The following is a 20,477-nucleotide window of genomic DNA, read 5'->3' as shown; positions in this document are numbered from 1 at the left end:
TGGGTATAGGGAGTTTTAGGCAGCGCCTATTAGAGATGAGCTGAATGGATGGTCAGGGAGAATAAGAGAGGAGGAAGAAAGAGGGAGAGAATCTCCAGGGCTGAGGGAGGTGGGGAAGATGCCTTTATTTATGGTGGTATTGCTTTGACAGCTGTTTGGCAGAGGCGCCCAAGGCAGTGTCTGCTTGAATTTTAGCCTGTCACTTAGGACAGGGACACTAATCAGCATTGGTCCCGGTTCCTACCCCAGGAAAGGGGGAGCACTTTCAGGCAATTATTGAGAAAAAAAAAAAAAAAAAAAGGAAATAGACTGAGCAAGAGAGGCAGAAGAATTGCTATGGCACAGCAGGAAATGCTAACCGCTAACCTCATTTACATGCAGGTCCAGGGAGAATGGAGGGGGGAGCTTATTCCGTTTCCAATCTCCATGTTAAATGCTGGCCAGGGCAGCTGATGGGAATGAGAGGCATTGTTCACCCCATGCTGTTCGTTCCCACCCTGCTACAATACCTGTCTCGCTCGCTTTAAAGGTATAAAAACAGACATTATCTCAGTGATTTCAACCTCAATGCGGAATTTATACGTACTGTATGTGACACCAGATGAATGTGGCTGTTTTCATTGTGTGGAGTGTATACTGCAGCCCTCCGCTCTGTCATAACCAGGTTGTGACCCGAGGCTGCCGCATTCAAAGCCATCCTTCACCCACTGAGTCTGTTCCATGGCATAATGATTGCTATGACAACCATCACTTAAAGCCACGGGTAGGTGGAGGAGAGATGTCAGCTTCTCGTCTACTCCTCTGATGATCTCATTTCTGGCTGGCAGGTACAACAAGGTCAAAGCACCCAAACTGGCAAAGTGGTTGCCGGCTACATGCAAATGACAAAAACCCCGTTTCCAAACAATTACACTGGCCTGTCTGAACCCACCCAGGCTGAGGTACTGAGAACAAGGTGGGGGGATGAAACAAAAGAAATAAAAATCTGGGGAGCAAGGGAAAATGAGACATAGAGGGAGGGATGGCGGTCTTTGGCCGGCTATGAGCACAAAGTCTGGCTGTGCGTGCCAAATGAGGTTTTTAAACGGTTTTTCTGGGAGGATTTGTGCTAATCTAGAAAACCTTCTGGAGGAAGTGCAAATACATCTGCCGTTGACCACTCCCCTGTAGAGAACAGGGGATTAATGACACGGCAATCTGAACTAACATGGCCCGCACTCAAAACACTCATGGGCAGTGGGAGCATACGGGCAATCACGGGCTCAGACGTGCGATTGAGCCGTTTTTAGCACAGGCCGCGACCCAAATCTATTCATTCATGATCAAATTCAGATTTACCCAACCTTGTTTGTTTCTATTCATGATTGTAATCCTAATCATTTTTCACTCGCAATGAAATAAGTAGAGATTACCTGCAATGTCGGCACTGACAACGGCTTTCTCTGAGGTGACATCATAAGAGAAACTTCTTCAGGCTTTTGTCCCACAGCCAAAGCCTTCCACTCTCCTTTTAGAAATGATATATCGTCTCTCCAGGGAGCTGTCATGGCCTTATGGTCATACTGTTCTATAGTTGTAATAGCCCCCTCCTTCCCTCTACTTCTAATCTCCAATAAAACAGATCCTACAAACAAAAAAACATGCAGACAAACAGCTGTCGAGCTGGCCAGTCAGAGACATTAGCCTGTGGCATGCTCTTTACTGTCTGAAGGTGCAATGTGAAAACTCTTCCACACCAAGAGGAGAAGTGCACTGGTTAGTGCACTAAAGGCTAACTAGAGCCAGGCTGTGCTCCTAAAGGAATATCTGTTTGCATGTGTGTGTGCAAGAGGCCTCCTGCCCTCCTCTACCCACACAGGAAGTGAGGTCATCTCATAGCACTGCAGTGTGCAGAGTGCATTCATTGAGGGTGACAAAGATCGTGTTGGCCAAAAGCCATTCTGAGTCCCCTGGCAAATACGGAGCTAAACAATGACATAGACCCAACTGCCACTTAAAAAAAAAAAAAGAACCCCATATCTTCATCCTCAATAAATTGTGCGTTGAATCATTGTTTGAAGGATAAGCGAGAAAGGAGAAAGCCAAATGGCTAACCCTAAAGCTAAAGTGCATCATGTGCCATGCTGGAAACTTTTTGCAATTCATGCTTGTTTAGGATTTAGCACGTCTTTGTCTTCACAGCCCAAAGGTAAATGCACGGCTAAGACCACTCATGTGTTTGTTACATCCAAGCAATGTAATTTTTAGTGTCTTTTAGTGTCTGCCGCGAAATGAGAGTCCAACAATAAATCACATCCCTGTTTAGAGAGGACGTCTGGCACGACCGGCCGACTTCAGCTCCACAGACCACCACCTCCTCCTCCTCCTCCTCCACTGCCGCCTCCTCTCCTCTCATGCTCTCCATCCCTCATGCCTGTTAAAGGCTTGTCCTGCAGGGCCTGGATACACTTGTGTGGTACAACAACAGAGAAACCGCCCAAAGCTCTTAACAGCTCTTCCTCTTCACTTCCTCCCTCCCTCCATCTCTGCTGCCACCTCCACCACCACCACCACCACCAGCTCCTCTCTCCCTCTCTGCTCTGTCTTTCCCAGCTGCACCGGCGAGCTGTTCCGTATGAACTGCTGCCAGCTGAAAGCCTGCTACTCCTGTGAGATTGCTATTACTCAGTGCAAGCAGGGCTGTGTGTAGCCAAAGGGCTGCTCTCCGAGCTGTAGATCTCCATGTTGTGACTTGTCAACACGGGAAAAATCGTTACTGAGGCTGAGGCACTTCCACTCGACACAGAGGGGGTCTGATTGAGACAGGCCAGACAGCCAGGTACTGTACTAAAAGGTATTACCACCAAGATTAGGATCAAGTCTGTTAGCTGATTTTGGGCTGAGAGAATTCTCCCACTTCTAAATTGAAAGATGAATCAAATATATTTCCACAACAAACTGCTTTTTAAGCTAACAACACTATTAACCCCACCATTAACCACCAGTTAACACGACCCACAAAAGTGGCCCAGAAGCATCACAAGAAGATACACAACTGAATTTGAGATAATTAAATACAGAATCAGCCCATCAATGATCTTTGTTACCGTTATGAACTAAAACAAAAGGTCAAATCCACTCTCAGTGAGGCTCAGACCAACCATCAATAGTCAGCACATGCACTCCTCTATTAATTCTGCATAACCTTTAGTTTGTTGAGTAAAATTAGGGGGGGAAAACTGTTCAATCTACATGTTAAAAGCCCTGAATTCAACATTGAAATTTGAGGGGAAAAAAACCCCATTCCACTCGAGAAACTTCCCGAATCAAACAAATTTCCTTTGGTCACTTCCCTAATTTAAGAAGGCTCTGGGTTTCATCGACATCAGGGTTTTTCAGAGACCCTCAGTGTGTGACAGAACGGCGTGTGTGTGTGTCCTGTGATGGACTGGGGACCACGGCAGGGTGTATTCCTGCCTCCCTCCCAGTCATTGCTGGGAGAGACTCCAGCACCGTCATGACCGTGACCTGAAGCAAAGAGCAGTTAACAGAAAACAGAAGAATGGAGTTGATTTCCTTATGAGCAAAGACCCCACAGACTGCTGGAGAACAAGCATCAGCAGTCAGGAGGTGGTCAACCTTTTTTGATGACTTCTGAAGCTGCAAGGGGCGGCACATAAACAATCACGTGCACGTGCGACACACTCCATCCAGCATTTAAGGCTGCACCGGTGGCGTGTGGAAGGGATTAGTGACAGAGGTATCAGGACACACTCGCTGAAATTCATTTCTCTGTCCTCCATGGGGTCACGGTAGGATTGGAGTCCATCAGGTGGAGAGCAGGACGCAACGAGGCAGAAAAAGGTGGCATTAATCTAAACTTTGTAGGGGTTTGTTTGATTGAGAAAAGCAGTCGTTTCCCTCTCCCGGTGTTTTCTGTTTTTATTCCACACTCTTTCTGCAAAAGAAGCAAATGAGGGCTCCGTCAACCGGAGACGCTGCCTGAAAAAAAATGAAGCCTTGATCTTTTTTTTTTAATCTCTCTGCAAGTACTTGGTTTTAAAATGGGCAACACCTGATATTATTGTACTACCAGAAGTACTCAAATCGACAGCAAATTTTCCTTTCTGAATAAAGTATTGATCTCTACTGTCTCTGGAGTTAGTGAGAAGATGGTTGAGGAAGAGAACCTTCCAAAAAGCTGATATTTGGCCAACTGTTAGCTTTTGTCAAGACTTTGACTGTCCATAATCAACAGATTGATCACCCAATGATGGAGTCTCTCAAATCTTTTGCTACCTTTCATCTGAAAGTTCAAACCTGTTAATGAATATCCACTTATAAACGAATAAACCCAATTGCCCAGGTAGAGCGTGTGTGTGCGTGTGTGTGTGGGGGGGGAGTCTTGGCACAACCCACCCCCAAATGTGATGCTGCGAAATGGAAACCTCTCATTTTCTTTTCCCTTTATTTCCTCTTAAACCAATGTTTTTAAGCCCCGGCCCCACCAAGGTCATTATAATCATAGCCAGTGGAAGGGAGCCAGTGACCCACCATTACTGTAAGGTAGAGAGCCTCCCAGCCTCCCAGCTATTGGTTGATATTAAAAGAAACACAAACCTGGACAGAAATGTTTAAAATCTTGCTTTTTTCTATGTAAATGACCACAGAAGGAGATGACAAACATTCCTCCCAATAAACCCACGGCTGTATAATCCTATTAGGTGTCAGTATTTTACTGTCATCCTGACTTAAAAGGCGATTGGAAATAGTTTGGGTGACCGCTTCCACTTCAGTCTTTTCGCCAAGCCAAATACATGAAATTTTAAATGGTAGCCTACACAAAATGCGACCTCCAGAGAGTATAACCTAGGAGTGTCTAACAAGGTTGCCAAATTACACAAGCAACAATGGCAGGAGGTCAGGAAGAGTGGCAGTTTTCATTGTGACGCCAAAGGTCGTGTTTACTTGTCAAAGTGAAGGAGCCATACTGTACAGTGACCTCTATTACAGGCTTACGTACCCACAGAGACACACAGATCTAAACACATGCCAATTGTTCACTTTTGCATGCGTGTGTGTCGAGCATGCACGCTTAAAGAATAGTTTCCTTTCACAACCGGCGCCGCGGAAGGTAGGAGAGCGCACGCAAAACATACATTTGGGCTCGAGCTTAAATAAAGCACCTCAAGCTTGTGAAGCCGCCGTATTAGCCTGGCCTTCTCCGCCACCGATGAAGAGATTTGGGGCTTTTTATTCTGTGGGTTGGCTGGCACACCACTAGGGTGTTGTTGCCTGAATAATGAAAACACACAGACTGACAGCGGATGGCACGGGGGTGACACTTCAATTCTGGAGTGGGAAGATCCAAAACAAAGCACAAAAAAGCTCCTGACAAATTCATACTTTTCTGTGACAGTTTGTTGACTGAAAAGGGAAACAACTCCTGAATCAGAGAAGAAAAAAAAAAAAGACTCTCCTGTAACACAACAGCGTTTCCATACTGTGCCTACGCGGGATTACAAGAAGCCGGACGCGTGTTGGTCGGGTAGCTTAGCTGATCGCGATTATAAGCACGCAAAGCATCACAACAAAAGGTTGTTTACAGTAAATTGGGCCATATGGAGCATTCGTTTGCCACAATAGTGCTTTTTTTTTTTAAAGAAAACTTTAAAAGACAAACTACATGGTGTTATTTGCATTTGATGATAATGAAATTAAATCTGCAAACAGTGTTATGAATATATTTCATTTCACCTGCAACCTCCACTTGTTTTCCATCAACGCAGCGCTTTAAAAATCTATCCGGCATTATGTGGTGGAATATTTCTCTTGTCTGAAAAGCTGATAAGCCATAAAATCAAATCACAGGTCATAAAATCGATTGCAACTGGTTATGTTTTTTGACTACTTATTGGGCAAAAAGAGCACACATAACCTAATAATATGCACATGTCCCTGCTAATAAGGTGACTGGCATTTCAAAGCCATACACAATGAGTCATTCCAACCAGCCAAGACGCTCCCACACCGCATACTCTTAATCTCATCACGGACGAGCGCGCAAACACAGGAGCGCGTCCTTAAAAATCAGAAAAAGCAGGCAAAACAGCCGCCTAATTTCTTTTATGGTTCCTTTGTCTGCACGATTTTAGACCTCACAAAAAGTAGATGCTTGTGTCTCGTGCACCTAAAATCAGCGCCTGCTATGCAACAAAATGGGTAAAAGCCTAAAGGCTCTCACCTTCAGCTATCAATCAGAACCCTGGTTCAGTGCGCAGTCCAGCATGTGCGTGACACGCTCTTTGTACAACATGCACTATCTCTCACACGCTCACTCAGACAAACAACTGCAATTTCCCCAAGTTCAACCATAGGTCAAATAACTGAGCAGTTCAATTGTGCAGACCGCTGGTAAAACTATAGCATCATGTTAAAGGAATCACTGATCTACACAACGGACTCTAACCTGATCCACTGGTGAACGTTAAAAAAAAAGACAACTTTGGGTCGTGGCTGGTTGCACACAACAGCTGGAACAGTCTGACATTTAATAAATGATGAAGACAGTGTCATGAGCCTTTCGGGTGTGCACAGTGTTTGCATTCCAATGCCTAAATGGGGCCGTCTGCTTACGCAGTGAGCTTCAAGTGCAAAAGATGTCACCCTCGGACGACTCCTTTAATGATGGTTGTCACCGCTTCGCTGCCATCTGAGCCATCCTCTAGTGGCCGGGGGGCGCCACTGCAGCCTTTTTCATTATTTGGCCCGATAAAGGCACAATACCAACATCCAAGATACCGTGGGTCATATGTGCAAAAGTAAACCGGGCCCCCGCTTCCATCACACCCACGGGGGGCACGACGGGCTTCTGTCTCCGTGTCGCCTCCGTTTCAGCCACCGTGGCGGAGCACAACGGTCGTTTCCCTCTTCCGACCACGTTTATTGATCGTAGTCTGTCTGCAATGAATGGCTGCAAAGCGAAGGGGGGGAAAACCCTGAACTTCAGGTGACCGACCATGGCTCTGACATCGCCTTCATGCAGACTGGGAGGGGTAGAAAAGGATGTTGGTTTTTGGGGGGGGTTTTGGTTGTTGTTTTTTTTAAACACAGAATGGTTTTAGGTGGGGGGGATTAAACCTTTTCTCACTTTCTGAAGTCGAGGCTTGCAGGGCGCCAAAGCTATTCAGTTCCGCAAATCGGAAGCCAAACTATGAGGCTAAAGTTGGACGTTTATTGCGGAGGAAATGAAGTTTACCGAGCGTTGCTTGGATAGCGCGATTGCTAACTAGGAACGCCGGAGTGTGGGGGTAGCCAGACCCTGGCTCGTCTGATCCGACTGACCCTTCATTTTATTGCGACCAGACTCTCAGTTCCTCCCCTTTTCTACCCGAAAAACCACCTAGCAGCGGCGAGCACAGTACCGAAAAACGCTCCGCCGTCCGTCCGTGACACACAACCGACACATATGCCGACTGACCGCAACCTTTAGCGGCAACGGACCTCTATCGATTCTACTCTTAATAAAGCCACGTATCATTTATCCACTCAATGCCTGGCTAACGTTACCCATCGCCTACAACATGGCTGCCTCGCTCGGACCTAAAAAGGGAGAAATAACCTACGCCGAGTCTTTTGTCTCTTTCACCTCTTTAACCCTAAACTACTGCGCAAAACACACGGGGAGCCGTTAAAATCGAGCAAATCGAGCGAAGGACTTACGTGAAGGCAGGCGCTTGGGTTGCTCCTGCTTCCTCCTTGGCATTTTCCCCCGTTTTTAATCACATTCTCGTCCTTGTTTGGGGATAAGAAGAAAAAAGGTTTTTCCCATTGAGACCGGAGGCGCCAGTGATGGCAGGGACTCGGTCGTGCACCTGGCTTTGCTCGGTTTTTAAAGTGTATTGTCGGGGAAAGGGAACACAGGCGGAGGAGGCGCCGCTGTTGTTGTTGCCGCGTCTTGACTATGGCTGCTCTCGGTGCAAGTGTGTCTCCGAGCCCCTAACTAACACTAATGCAGGGATCAAAGGGCAGCAACAGCAGAGCAGGCGCGCGCGCACACACGCACGCACACACACACGCTCGCTCGCTCGCTCTCACACACACATTCACACGCTCTCTCTCTCTCACGCGCGCGCGCGCGAGCTCTCACGCGCACACTACCGACACGCGCTCGCATCCGAGGAGCTCGCCCCCGAGAGCAGCGTACGGACAAGGTGCCCCCAAAGCTTTCAGGGTGTATTACTGAAAAGAAAATGTGCGCGGAGGTGGAGGGAGGGGGTTGGTGGTGGAGGGGGGGGGGCAGGGGAGGTTTAATTTAGCAGAGAGATCGCGCTGATGGACTCGGATTACGATTAGGGAATCTGTTTAATTTCCTCCGAAAGCAATAAAAAGTGAAAGACGGCGAACATTTGTGAGGAGGGCTCGGCCGCGAGACGCCCATGATTCCAGAGCAGACGCACCTCGAGACGCTCACCTGGCATGGAGTGGTCACGTGTTTGTGGTCACAAAATGATGCCAATTTCCGAATTAAATTGACTCTGCCTGCTAGCTGGTGACGATTTGGACGTTTTTATTACATGTCCTGCGTTGCAAAAAGATTGATTTGTTATCAGTATTATAACAATAACCCAATAAGTAATTAAAAACTCATAAAATTGACAGGTTTCGCTGCACAGTCAAATGTATTTTGGGATCACCGGCCATCAAATGTCCCCCATACATGTGAACATGTTTCATTTCAAACAAAAACTGTCTATTAAAAGAATAGCCGAAACAAGGGGGTCTGGTGCGCGGGAGCCTTTCAGCCAGGTTGGGGGGGATAACAGGTGTCAGTGTCAGGAAAAGGTCCAGCAATTACCTAACTTAATACAGTCATCTCCCCATCAAAGTTGAGCTGGCCGGAGCTGAATCCTCCCCCCTCTCAGCTGGGTGTTGGGGCTCTTTCACAGCGCAGGCTGTCCCCCCACTCCCCGCTGTTGGACTCCTCCAGGCTGCGTTCTGTTGGCCTGCCGCGTTCTTTCACACCTCAGCCGTGTGTGAGGAGAGCTGTGTCTTCATCCTTCCATCCCTCCTTCCTCCAGTTCTCCTCCTGCCATGCATTCCCACCCACCCACCCCCCCGGTGGAGGCGCAGGAGGCTCGTTACCGTGGCAATTAGTGAAAAGCCCAAATTAGCCCTCTTGGCTGTCCACAGGTGACAAAGACACTTTGCATTTCTGCTAATTAGGAAACAGAACAACATGATTAAATGTGGCCTATCAGGAGGAGAGTGGACAAACATGGTCCACAAATAGATGATAGTTATATATTGTTGTATCTGCTGCATGAAATGATTAAGACATCCCATTATGTTTTCCAATTGTGGAGAGCACAGTGTTGTGTCGCAATGCTGAATATGATAGATTACAGTGTATTTTTTTAATAAGCTTACCGGGTTTGGCAGCCGTTTCTCAAGTGGACAGACTGCGTCCACGTCCATCTGCAGGTGAATGGCCAAAGAGCTGATACAGGGAAAAAATCTTTCTAGTTCCTGCATTTTTCTCACATTGTGGATATTTTTGCAGACAGCACAAAATCTGCATATGGCAGGACCTCTAGACGATTTCTCAAACTACCTCGGGGGTAAAAACCTCTTCAAGCTTTCAGATTCTATACAGTATACAAAGTTTTGTGTGCAATTTTAAGCTCAAACTTCTAACATTTTAACTTTTTGCGGTTTCTATAATTAGCGTCTGTCCGAATTATTGATGCAAACACTTTCACTCGGCAGACAAAGTCGTGCAAAATCCAAAAGGAATTCATCGTTTGGTTCCAATCTCGTCGCGTAAGCGGTTTAATTCTGAAGGAAATACGTGTTTTTGAGCTGTCCTGACGGTGTTTTTGTTCCCAGTTGAGCGTATCACCGCGGGGAGGTCACAGCCTGTTCTCTGACCCCAACAATGCCAGGCAGCTGAGGTAATGCTGGCAACAGCGGCAGCCTACAGATAGTAGCCATGGCAACCGTGACATGACCTCACTCAGGGTTGAACCTAAAGGTCACCTTATCGTCACTCCAGGGACGAGTGTCACAGCAGTTCTGTTACCAGTGACGCTCTCAAATTTCCCAGCTGGAACACACAATGTAAACATGCGCTGCCGCGTTAGGCCCTGAAGGCATCATTTACAGGATTTTTTAAGAATTAAAATGCATAATTATTTCAGCCAGTATTACTTAAAACAAACAGTAACCAATAATACTGCCTCTGCTATTGAAGAGAGCCTTAAAGGCCAAGATTTCTCACTGTGGATTTAAACATTGTTTTCTTAAAAATAAATTAAATCAAGGGAAGATTTAGACTTATTTTGCAATACAGTCTATTGCAGGTTTTCTGCTCATTACACTTATTGTCAGTGGGCATTATTGCTAATAATTAAAACGGTTCCCTGCAGCGCTGCAACAGCTAAACGACTTTCAGGTGTTTCTTGAAGCAGAATGGAGAGAAATCAGCTCAAACTTGTATCTCCTGGAGGCAAATCCAACTTCTCCCAGTCCCTCCCTCTCATGTAGCCTCAGAGGCCACGTGGGCAAGGCTGTTGGGGCTAACGCTAGGCTTGGCCAGTCAGATGTTGCCCTGAGGTAAACAGAAACATCTGTCCCCTGCCCAGCCGTGACTGCCGCTGAGTGATAAATCCTAGCGTGGCTGGTGCCAGTGCTGTCCGGCATGCCACCTGTCCCCATCCTACACGGTAACGCTAACCCAACCCCTGCGCGTCTGCGGTCTTCACCCTGTTTGCACTCGTCCTCCTTCATCCTGACAGTGTGACAGAAGCAGGTGGTTCACTCCCTTTTTGCCCTCTGGCCTTCTATGCTCTTGCCCTCCGATGGCACGTTTATGAAGAGAGCAGGAAGGGTTGTCACCTAGTAAATACCGCTGGAAAGTTCAGGGTATGATAGTTATTCAGGGGTGTGCTGGAATTCCAAAGTCTGCTCTATTAATTGCAGAAAGCAAAGAGCACTAAAACACCAAATAAATGGTGTTTTTTTTGTTATTTATTTACAGAGGATGCCACCCATTAGCGAACGAGCCTGTCGGCACATGGTGCATTTCCCTGCTGCTATTTCTCCCTCTCTGCCCTGCTTCACTGCCGCGCTACCACATTTCCCCTCTCTGTTCTATACTTTTACTAGCGCAACAGAGGCAGGTGGCCAACTTCCTGCCCTTTAACCTTCAACAGTTTCCCTGCAGTAGGAGGACGCACACACGAGAGGAGGAGCCTAGGTTGCCCTGGGTGAACTGGGCCAGAGGTCTTGCAAAAAGGCACTGGTGGGAAGTGAAAGTCTTTTGAATGAGTTATTTTAGCAGTGCCAAGGCGGACGGGCTGAATGATCGGGCCGGTTTTGCCAGCTCCTTCACATCTTCACATGAAAAACAGGGGATAAAAACAGAGTCTTCTCTCAGTGCTAAAAGGAATCAGCGAGCTGAGCAGTGACACACCTCTCGCAAGAGCGGTTGTAACAGTGTGTTCTTTCATCATTTCAGGCATCCACTATATTTATTACAGAAAGTCACAAAACATTAGAACAGGAGTGCTGTCAGCCGCCTGCTTCTAAATCATTTTTTTCCCTTAATACCGGAGGCCGAGCGAGGCGAAAATAATTACAAAAAGTGTTAGCTCTTCATCTATCCACCCCTCTGACCTTGGCTGCTTGACTATCATTTCTCTTTACAGTATCTCTGAATTTATTTTACAAAAGGCCAGTGATAACAAATGCAGGAGCAGTTTAACATTATGTGTTCAGCCAGATTACTACATCAGTTTCGCGTATATCTGTGCACGATTTGCACGTTTGTTTTTGCACTGCTGCACGCGTGAGTGTGCGTCGGTAGATCCCATCACCTCTCATTGTAATGGGGTGTCCTGATGACTGTGTCGTCCTTCTGGCCTGCAGCTTGATTTTTATTGCCACGGTCTAATAGGATAATGGCCTGTCAGAGTTTGGATTAGCTTCCAAATCACAAAATTAGCATCTATAAACAAAAATGAGGAACGCGTGCGTGCACATAAATGGCAGAGATGTCGGTGCATCCAAGAGGGTGGGCTGCTTGGCTGTATTAATATCATATGCTGTGCATCCTAGCAAACGTCTACCTTCTGTTTGTTACCAGAATCTTTTAATCTTTCAATGAGCAATGACGCTTTTTAATTGATGATGATACATAAGTGACCCACTGTAAAATAAGGTACAGCTCTGACAAGTTGCTATGGGGAATACACTCCCGGCAAAGGTTTCTTTTTTTTGATTGGCTTGCCCCTGATTTTTTCTCTCTCTCTTTCTCTTTCTCTGTCTCACACACACACATGCACACAGGTATACTGTAACCAGTAAAGAGGTCTGGCATGCTTTTGTAGGAACATGTTTTGTCAGCAGGGAGCAGGGAACTCTATGCAGAGGAGTCTGCCCTTGCACTGCAGAGTCCTTTGTCTCCCTCCATCCCCAAGCTCCGCCTCTCCCTCCGCCAGCGCTCCAATGGGAGAGCCTTCAGGTGCTGACCTTATCGGGTGGAGGTCAGAGCCAGGTCAGGGATCTGTTGCTAGGCTACCATCAGATAAGTGGCTGGGGTAAGCAGCAGTGGGTAGCTCTGTCGTTCAGGGCTTGTCATGTAATCTTGTTCATTTGCAGACTATTGTCTGGACGTCAGAAAGGCTATCTGGCGCACGCTGTTGCAATGAAACACATTAAAATATTAAAACCGGCCATGCTGAGCATTGGCAAGCGCCTCTTGGCACATGCATTTTTTTACAGCCATGCCAACTGTCAAGCAGTAACATGAGCCCCTTCAATGCGCTCACATGTTTGGCTGTGTTGAAATTTCACTTCGAATAGGAGGGCGGGCTCCATTTGTTGTTTTGTCACCCTCATCCTTCAACATTTTTTCAAGCCTTGTTGCGGGCAGTTTTGTGTGGAAAGCCACATTAAAATGATTCTTTGTTTAAGAAATTACCAGAGGCGGTGGTTAGCAGAAGATGGATGGTAAACATAAACCTAATTCCAGGTTAAAACCGTTGTGTACGCACTGTCAGAAAATACCCTGCTATAAAATGTAATATGCTTGAGTTAAATGGATGGATGGCTCTGTGGCAGCAGCACTGTGCGCTACATCATCCTACAACCCAAAGGTTTTCAAGTTGGGTTCATCAGCTGTGCTCACTTACCCTTCGTCCATCGACAATATTGCAACTTTTCTACATATACTACCTCGAACACAAGCGTGACTCATTCATCGTGCAGGTTGGGAAGACATCTTTGTTTGCTAACCCCTAACCTTTAGTCCTCAAGTGCTATAGCGGCTAGCATGAAAACAGAGGAGCTGCAAAGGGAGGAAGAGAAGACAGGAGGAGAGAGAGTTGTTGCGTCTTCACACAAACATGGTCTGTTCTCCCACTCTGCCATTCCACCACCTGGACCGAGCTATGTGGGAGACTGCGCCACACAGTGACGAACAACACCAAACAAGACCATTCCTGTTCATGCCGTTGCTCTTATGGAGTGAGATTGGCAGACGCGGCGTGTGTCATATCGCGGGTTCCTCCACGGTGACACCTGCATTTCGCCAATGTCACCCACTTAGCCGCACAGGTTAACCACCGGGGCAGTGGGGAGGGCGGCCTTGGGAGGCCGCTGGAGGGACGGGAAGGGACGTGGATAAGGCACGTGGCGATTTATCCATGCCAGTCCCAGTACGGTAACTCCAACACGGGATCTCGTCTGTTAGATTGGCGCATTGTGAAAAGAGGTTCTCAGTGTCTGGGCGCTTGCCAGCTGACATTCCGTGGAGACAAATTGAGAGAGAGGCTCCGGCAGATTTATCGGGCCATTGGCTCGCCTCAGGAATTCTCTTGTAACATAGCACTCCTGTGAAAGGGATAAAGAAATTAGTGTAAAACAGCCCCCGCACCCCCTCGCTCACAGCACCCTTTTAAATATCTACTACCGCTTGTAACCTCGCTCCCCAGCGCACGCGCCCAGACGCTTCCATATTTTATATAAACGCGGATGAGCACAAGATGGATTGGTCTGAGCTCCAGTCCTCTTCTTTCTATGAATATTCAAGAGGGTGGGAGAGAGAACGGTGCTGTGTTCTGTCTGTTGAGTCACAGGTCCTCAGTGGCAGGAAGCAGCGCTGGTCAAATGACAGAGAGGGAGAGAGAGAGAGAGAGAGAGAGATGCATGTGTGGGATTTGAAAGGAACTGCTCCTGGCTGTCTTAGGTATTTATTCTTTTCTAAAGCAATGAGGTGTTTGGTGAAAGCAGGCAGTTATGCTACAGTGAAAACAGGCAGCATTCTTTTACACTTTTCCCCAACAGACTGCAGTCTGTGGTCTGTGAATGTGAGAACAACTCCTCACCTCTGACCTGTTGATGCGCAGAAAAGAGAAATACCATCGACTATTTTCACCACACGGAGAGCAAAAACAGTCAAAACCAAAGCATGTGGCGTGCACATCATGAGCCCTTAAGTATTAATTATGAACTACCAGAACAAGCATCCCTGCTGGAAAACTCATCTCTCGGGTTTTGCATACAATAAAGCTTTAATGCCACCCCCTATATCATCTGTCAACATCTAGAGGTTATCTGCCAAGTTGATGAACAGAGAGATTGGCTATGAAACACAAGGTGTGACAGTATTGAAATATGTTATACTATGCAGGCAGAGCTCATCAGGAAGGAGAGGACGAGCGGCTTTGTTCCAAATGTCACGATGCATATTTATGGGCACACTGGAGTGGCTCCTTGTATAAGCACCATTCGCCATCCATCAAGCAAAACCACTACTGTGCCTCTGTGACAACTTGCGAGGATAGTGCGGTGTGACAAAGCGATCAAACTGGGTGATCTGCCCATGGCTGCAGCCACGTTTTCCTGCGAAATTGACTGTCATTTTGACAGCTGATACAATAACGCGAGTTGAGGTTAACAAACTGTAATTATTACTTAGCGCGCGTACCATTTTGTAAGGGAAAAAAAAAAAATTAACGTTGCGCTTTGAGGCGCCATTGTCCACACGAGCCTGTCATTTTGCTGAAAGCTGTTTATTTTAAGGGTGCTGCACAATGCTCTTTGTTCTTCGTAAATGTGACAGGGGCTGCAAAATGCGGAGCTTTAAAAATACGCCCTCTCCTTGCCTCAGATGGAGGGAAAAAAAGAAAGAAATGACCGGGGAAGGAAGGTGTCACACAGACAGACCAGAATACAGTCAGATATACAGTGCACAGAGCCCTATAAGCGTCGCGAGGCTCCTTTCCCACTAAAACAAGTCTCAGGAGACTTGTGCGTTGGCTAGCTGTGCCTGGACCCTCGAATGGGCAGTCTGACTGTCTGTCTGTTCTACCACTCCTTGGGGAAAGAACATGGCTCCAGGGCGGTAGCTGGTTTGAGATGGTCCCAGGACTAACCCCAGGGGGACGCCGAGCGAGCGGAATAGCTTCCCTGAGCCTTTTTTAAGGGTTTTGAGAGTAGCTGAGCTCAGAGAGCAGAAGGAGACAAGCGCTTTCATCTCCACTACGAGCAGCCGCCTGAATTTCCTGTAAATTACAGGGAGTGATTACATCCCACCTCATCTGCCTCCTACCACCCCTTTCGCCCAGCATGGGGTCCCCAGGCAGCCGACCACTGTCAACTGTCGGCGCTCACAGCTGAGTCATTAGGTGGAAGTTGAGCGATGTGTCAACGGCGAGGAAATAATGAGCACAACGCCAAGCACTGGTTATACGTTTCATTCGTTCTTCTACACACTCATTAAAACATATTATGAACTCTTATGGGGAGGTTGTGGATGACTGGTTTGATGTGCTCGTATGCTAACATGTGTCCCAATCAATACTTTCCCAAAAAGTATCACTAAAACTAGAAAAACCAGAGAAGGATAGACTTTTATGGGCGATCTATGAACTTAGGAACGATGTAAACATTTATATTTCTTTTTAAAGTAATTTGATCAACACAATCCTAATTTTGGATGATTGTACGTCATTTTAAGATTCAAGTCTGTATCTATAATGAGGTTTGATTTTTATTCATCAGCATCTGCATTCAATTTTTTTTTTAAATGTGGCCAGAAAATACATTTTAAAGATCGTTTCATTTTTGTGAAATATGGACAAATACATAACGTTGTTTAAACAGATTCTGTTGGCAAGCCATTCAATACATCACAAAGGGAAACAAGTCAGTCATTAAAGCAGCTGCGTTTGTGATAAATTCACCAGATCCAGGCTTCAAGCCAGGCAACCAATGCTTCCTTTTTTTTTGACAGGAGAAAGACTTCCCATCATTCTCGAGCTGTTACCTTCACACAGATAGGGGATTACATGGAAGCGGGGACTGGCACGACCAGTTTTTTTCATTTTAAAAAGAAAAAAGTTTTCCATTATTCTCTCCATATCAAGGATGACCTGAAAAGAAAACCTGGCTGCAGAAGGGTCAATGCAGTCTAGACTACCTCCTCATCCTCTATGTGACCCCTACCTTCACCTCTATCCTGCATATTGCTTTAGTATACAAGAGGGATGCTCCCCTCCTCCCCAGCCCCACTCACCTCAAGCCCCCGTCTCTTCTGGTGCACTCCCCTATCTTCCACCTACAATAGCATCTCCCGTCACCATAATCTTTCTATTTCACTAGCCCACCCCTTGAGGTCAAGGAGTCTGGAGATGGAGACAGGATTTGTGTCTAAATTGACAGAATTGCTGTGCATTCTGCCTGTCCGTTCGTGCAGAGTGACCAGTAAATTATTATTGTGGTCTTTGTTTAAAGCCTAACAAATAGTTAATGGATTTGGGCAGAAGAACATAATATTAAATCATCCTTATATATGAGTTCTCTACAAAAAAAGACACATAATAACTTGCGATAAATATAGCCACAATTATTTGCAAATTTAACCAGTGTTATATCTACTTTGTTTATGTCGAGTTTTCTAAAAATCCTCATTAAATACCAGCCAAGGCATCCTCTTGGTTGTACGGCCACACACCTAAGAATAAAATCACATTATTATGACATTATTGGCTTCGTTGTATCAGCAAATTTAATTATGGGCATGTTTTTCTCAGGGACAGAGGACTTTTACTGTGACAACAAAGGACACATAAGTATGAGAGCACGCAGGTCAGTTTTTGAGGGACAAAAAATTAGCTGTCTTATTTCCTCTGTCCAAAAAAAAAAAATCACCCATAGCAAACAAAGAGAACAGGGGATGAGGTGGGGGAAAAATCATTGAATATTCATTAACCAGTGCCTAGGTGTGTACACGGCTCTTAACTACTCTTGTTTATGACTTAAGGACTTGTAGTATTGACCTTAGTTTAACACAGCAGCAGATATCAAATTAACCTCTAGCCTCCACAGGGCTAGCCATGCCCTGCTAACAAGCAACCTGTCTAGACACACAAGAAGTGCTTTATGATTCCACCTCTCACTCTCTCATGCTCTCTCCTCTGCTCACTCTTTCTTTTAACCTCTCTCTTAACACGAACAGCCACATCTTTACTTCCTCTAGCCTCCTGTCTATCTTTCACCTCACCAATTCATCCCATCTTTCCCTTTTTCATACGGTCCCTCCCAAGCTGAGCTTTTTGGGTCATGCACCCTCCAACCACAGTTTTATCAGACGGTGGACGTGCCTTATTCTTCACAACAATACCTGGTAATAGTAAGAATAGGGAAAAAACTAAGGTGATGTATCCAAGGTAGTTTTCTGCATCAACTGGACTATTTTTCTTCTCTTTTAAAGACGTTTCGCCTTCAATCCAGGTGATGTAAGGTAATGTAATTAGCAGAATATATACTATATAATATATATATATATATTTCTATTTATCATAAAAATAACATCTATCTATCTATCTATCTATCTATCTATCTATCTATCTATCTATCTATCTATCTATCTATCTATGCGTTAACAGCTGCTTTAGGTCTTTTTTGTACTTTATACTGAATGTACTAAGTTTTTAATAAGCTTAAAAATCATATCATCAATCATTTGAAATCACCCAGCTAATGATCTGAAATATGCTCAGACATTATCTACATGTGATCTTGGAAAGATATGTGAAATAAATTACACAACACATTAAAGCTGTTGTTGCACATTAATGTGGACGTAATGAATGTGCACGTGCAGCAAAGAGGCTGATGCTTGAGGTATATATAGTATATATAGCATTTATATAATGTATTAATAGATTGTATTTATACGTATTGCTGAATTGCGCGGTGACATTTTTGTCCCCACACAGGCGCCGTAGAATACAATACTCTGATTGGTCAGAGCTCTGTCTATGCGGAACTCACAGATAATTGTTTGGCTCATTGAAAACCGGTGAGAAAATTCAATAATTCGTGTATATATAGATTAATCTGCTTGTTTTCACGCAGATTTCCAGAAGCATTCTTCAGCTCATATGTCTGTTTTTTATTTAAATCCAAGTATACAATGGTGCCAATATTTTAAGGAAAGCGCCAGTGGAAGCGTATTCACGCAATAGTTAGCAACTAGTTAGCTCTTTAGCTCGTTTGTTGTTGAATCTATTTCATTTGTAATTATGCTGTTATTTTTAGCACATCGTTATTTCATCATTGGTTCATGCATTTTCATTCATGATGTATTATAAAGGAGCTTTCGCTGATGTCTACGCTTAGAAAACTCGCCTAGCGACAAGCACGCCGGTGATGCTAATGTGGCTAATGCTAGGCACAACCATGCGAGTTTCTCACTTATTCTTTTTCTTAAATCTTCAGATACCAAACAGTTACTCACGATGAGTTTAAGAAAGCAGACCCCGAGTGACTTTTTGAAACAGATCATTGGGAGACCGGTGGTCGTCAAGCTGAACTCTGGCGTCGATTACAGAGGTAATGTGGTTGCATGAACATATTTGTGGAGGTTTTTGTCACCATAAATTGACTCCTGTCATTTTCCCACAGGAGTCCTGGCTTGTTTGGATGGCTACATGAACATTGCTATCGAACAAACTGAAGAATATGTAAATGGCCAGCTCAAGAACAAGTATGGAGATGCTTTTCTAAGAGGAAACAATGGTAAGAAACCAGTTGGAAGCATTATTTATGCTACAAGTAAACATAAAATATAATGAGCCCATATGATTATTCTGAATAGCAAGCGTGAAAAATATCTGGGTAAAATTAGCTGCGTTTCTAACAGAAACAGACCAGCTTGATTATTTTTGGTGATTACTTGAATTTCAGTGCATCTCTGACCCAGTTTTATGTTACTAAGAGTCAGATTTAACACAAACAGTTGCTTCTCAAGTGGCTTAAAACACCAACAACATTTTCATGATTCATAAATCAAACCTTCGCTGTCACTTATTGGTTTTCTCCCTTTTCCCCACAGTTCTGTACATCAGCACACAAAAGAGGAAAGTGTAGTGAAGCTTTTTGTTATTCCATTGTTTTCCAGTGTTGGATCCAGTGGGGGCTCTTCTACCCCACTTTATTATTTCTGTAAAAAAAAAAAAAAAGCTTAAGTATTTGTTTTTGTAAAAGCAGGATAAAATAAATGGCTGTTTTTGATTCATGTCTGAGTCAATGTCTGTTTCTTTAACATTTTACAGCATTAAAAGAAATGACTGGATTTGTCTGTTTGCACGGTTAATGCAGTTTTCCACTTGTTATTCTGTTAGAAAAATAAGAAATTCATTTGTTGCTGGATGCACCACATGAAATGTCAGTCAATGGATAAGAAGCAAGAAACCAACCTGGACATATTTACCCACACCTCGGGGCAAAAAGAATCCTGTATTAGTCTCACAGAGGAGGAAAGGCTGCTTACACTCTGATTATCCACACAGAGCGCAACATATATGATAAGGTGCAATCAGTAAGAGGAAGTAAGCTGTCCTGGTAGGGTGGTCTGTGCATCTTAGGGGCTATGCCACCGCTGAAAATGCCTTTCTCTAACAAAGTTACTGCTAAAAATATATACGGTATATTTAGCTTTAATTGGACAGTAGAACCAGGCGTATGTCCACTGATCTGACTACACTTTACTGAGCTATCGGCATGCAGAAGTCCACCGTTGTCTTGTTGCAAAGCTCACTAGTTACTGTTTCATTTTAATTAGTATCTTATTTGCTGGAGTGATCAGGGCACTTGGTCTCAACTGAATTTGTGCAATTGTTTGACAAGCAAAGTCCAGTGCACTTGACCTCCACGTAGACCTTCATATAGCCTGTCCTTATACAATATCCATGGTATCTTGGATCAATTGGGAACTAATAAGACATGAGCCGCGTGCCGCAGAGCGTCAGAGTATAAAAACTGAGTTCAAGATAATTAATCTGATTGCGCTGACGCGTAAAAGTGTTTTTGCACGTGTGCGATGGCAGATGATGAGTGACTGAACATGTCGTCGGTGAGCTTCGTTCCTCTGCTGTTGACAGTTGTCCTGTGAATGTGCAGGCAGCATGAAAATGAAAGTAATTTCAACT

At 45.0% G+C, this 20,477-nt stretch overlaps 2 protein-coding genes across 4 annotated transcripts in view; one reads left to right on the top strand and one right to left on the bottom strand.

The window, feature by feature from the left end:
• The window catches only part of znf827 (zinc finger protein 827), a 51,096-nt gene extending 42,902 nt beyond the window's left edge, over window positions 1-8,194 (bottom strand). The window contains exon 1 of one of the 3 annotated variants that reach the window (XR_003891721.1): window positions 7,702-8,194. Coding sequence is in view for 2 of the 3 variants with exons in the window: in XM_029851522.1 (XP_029707382.1) it covers window positions 7,702-7,744 (43 nt within the window). In the remaining variant the exon portion in view is untranslated. The remainder of the gene's footprint in view (window positions 1-7,701) is intronic. The other 2 variants (XM_029851522.1, XM_029851521.1) reach the window with 2 other exon arrangements.
• A 10,063-nt stretch (window positions 8,195-18,257) lies between these two features.
• lsm6 (LSM6 homolog, U6 small nuclear RNA and mRNA degradation associated) lies at window positions 18,258-19,564 on the top strand. Its single transcript, XM_003972415.3, has 4 exons — window positions 18,258-18,346; window positions 18,766-18,879; window positions 18,952-19,065; window positions 19,382-19,564. Exons 2-4 carry the CDS (start codon window positions 18,786-18,788, stop codon window positions 19,414-19,416), a joined length of 243 nt encoding a protein of 80 aa, XP_003972464.1. The 5' UTR covers window positions 18,258-18,346; window positions 18,766-18,785; the 3' UTR covers window positions 19,417-19,564.
• Window positions 19,565-20,477: the final 913 nt, after the last annotated feature.

This window comes from Takifugu rubripes, chromosome 17, assembly GCF_901000725.2.
Source record: "Takifugu rubripes chromosome 17, fTakRub1.2, whole genome shotgun sequence".
In the NCBI taxonomy this organism is placed as follows: Eukaryota; Metazoa; Chordata; class Actinopteri; order Tetraodontiformes; family Tetraodontidae; genus Takifugu; species Takifugu rubripes.
Note: the sequence above shows the minus strand (reverse complement) of the source record. Positions and strands in the feature narration are given on the sequence as shown.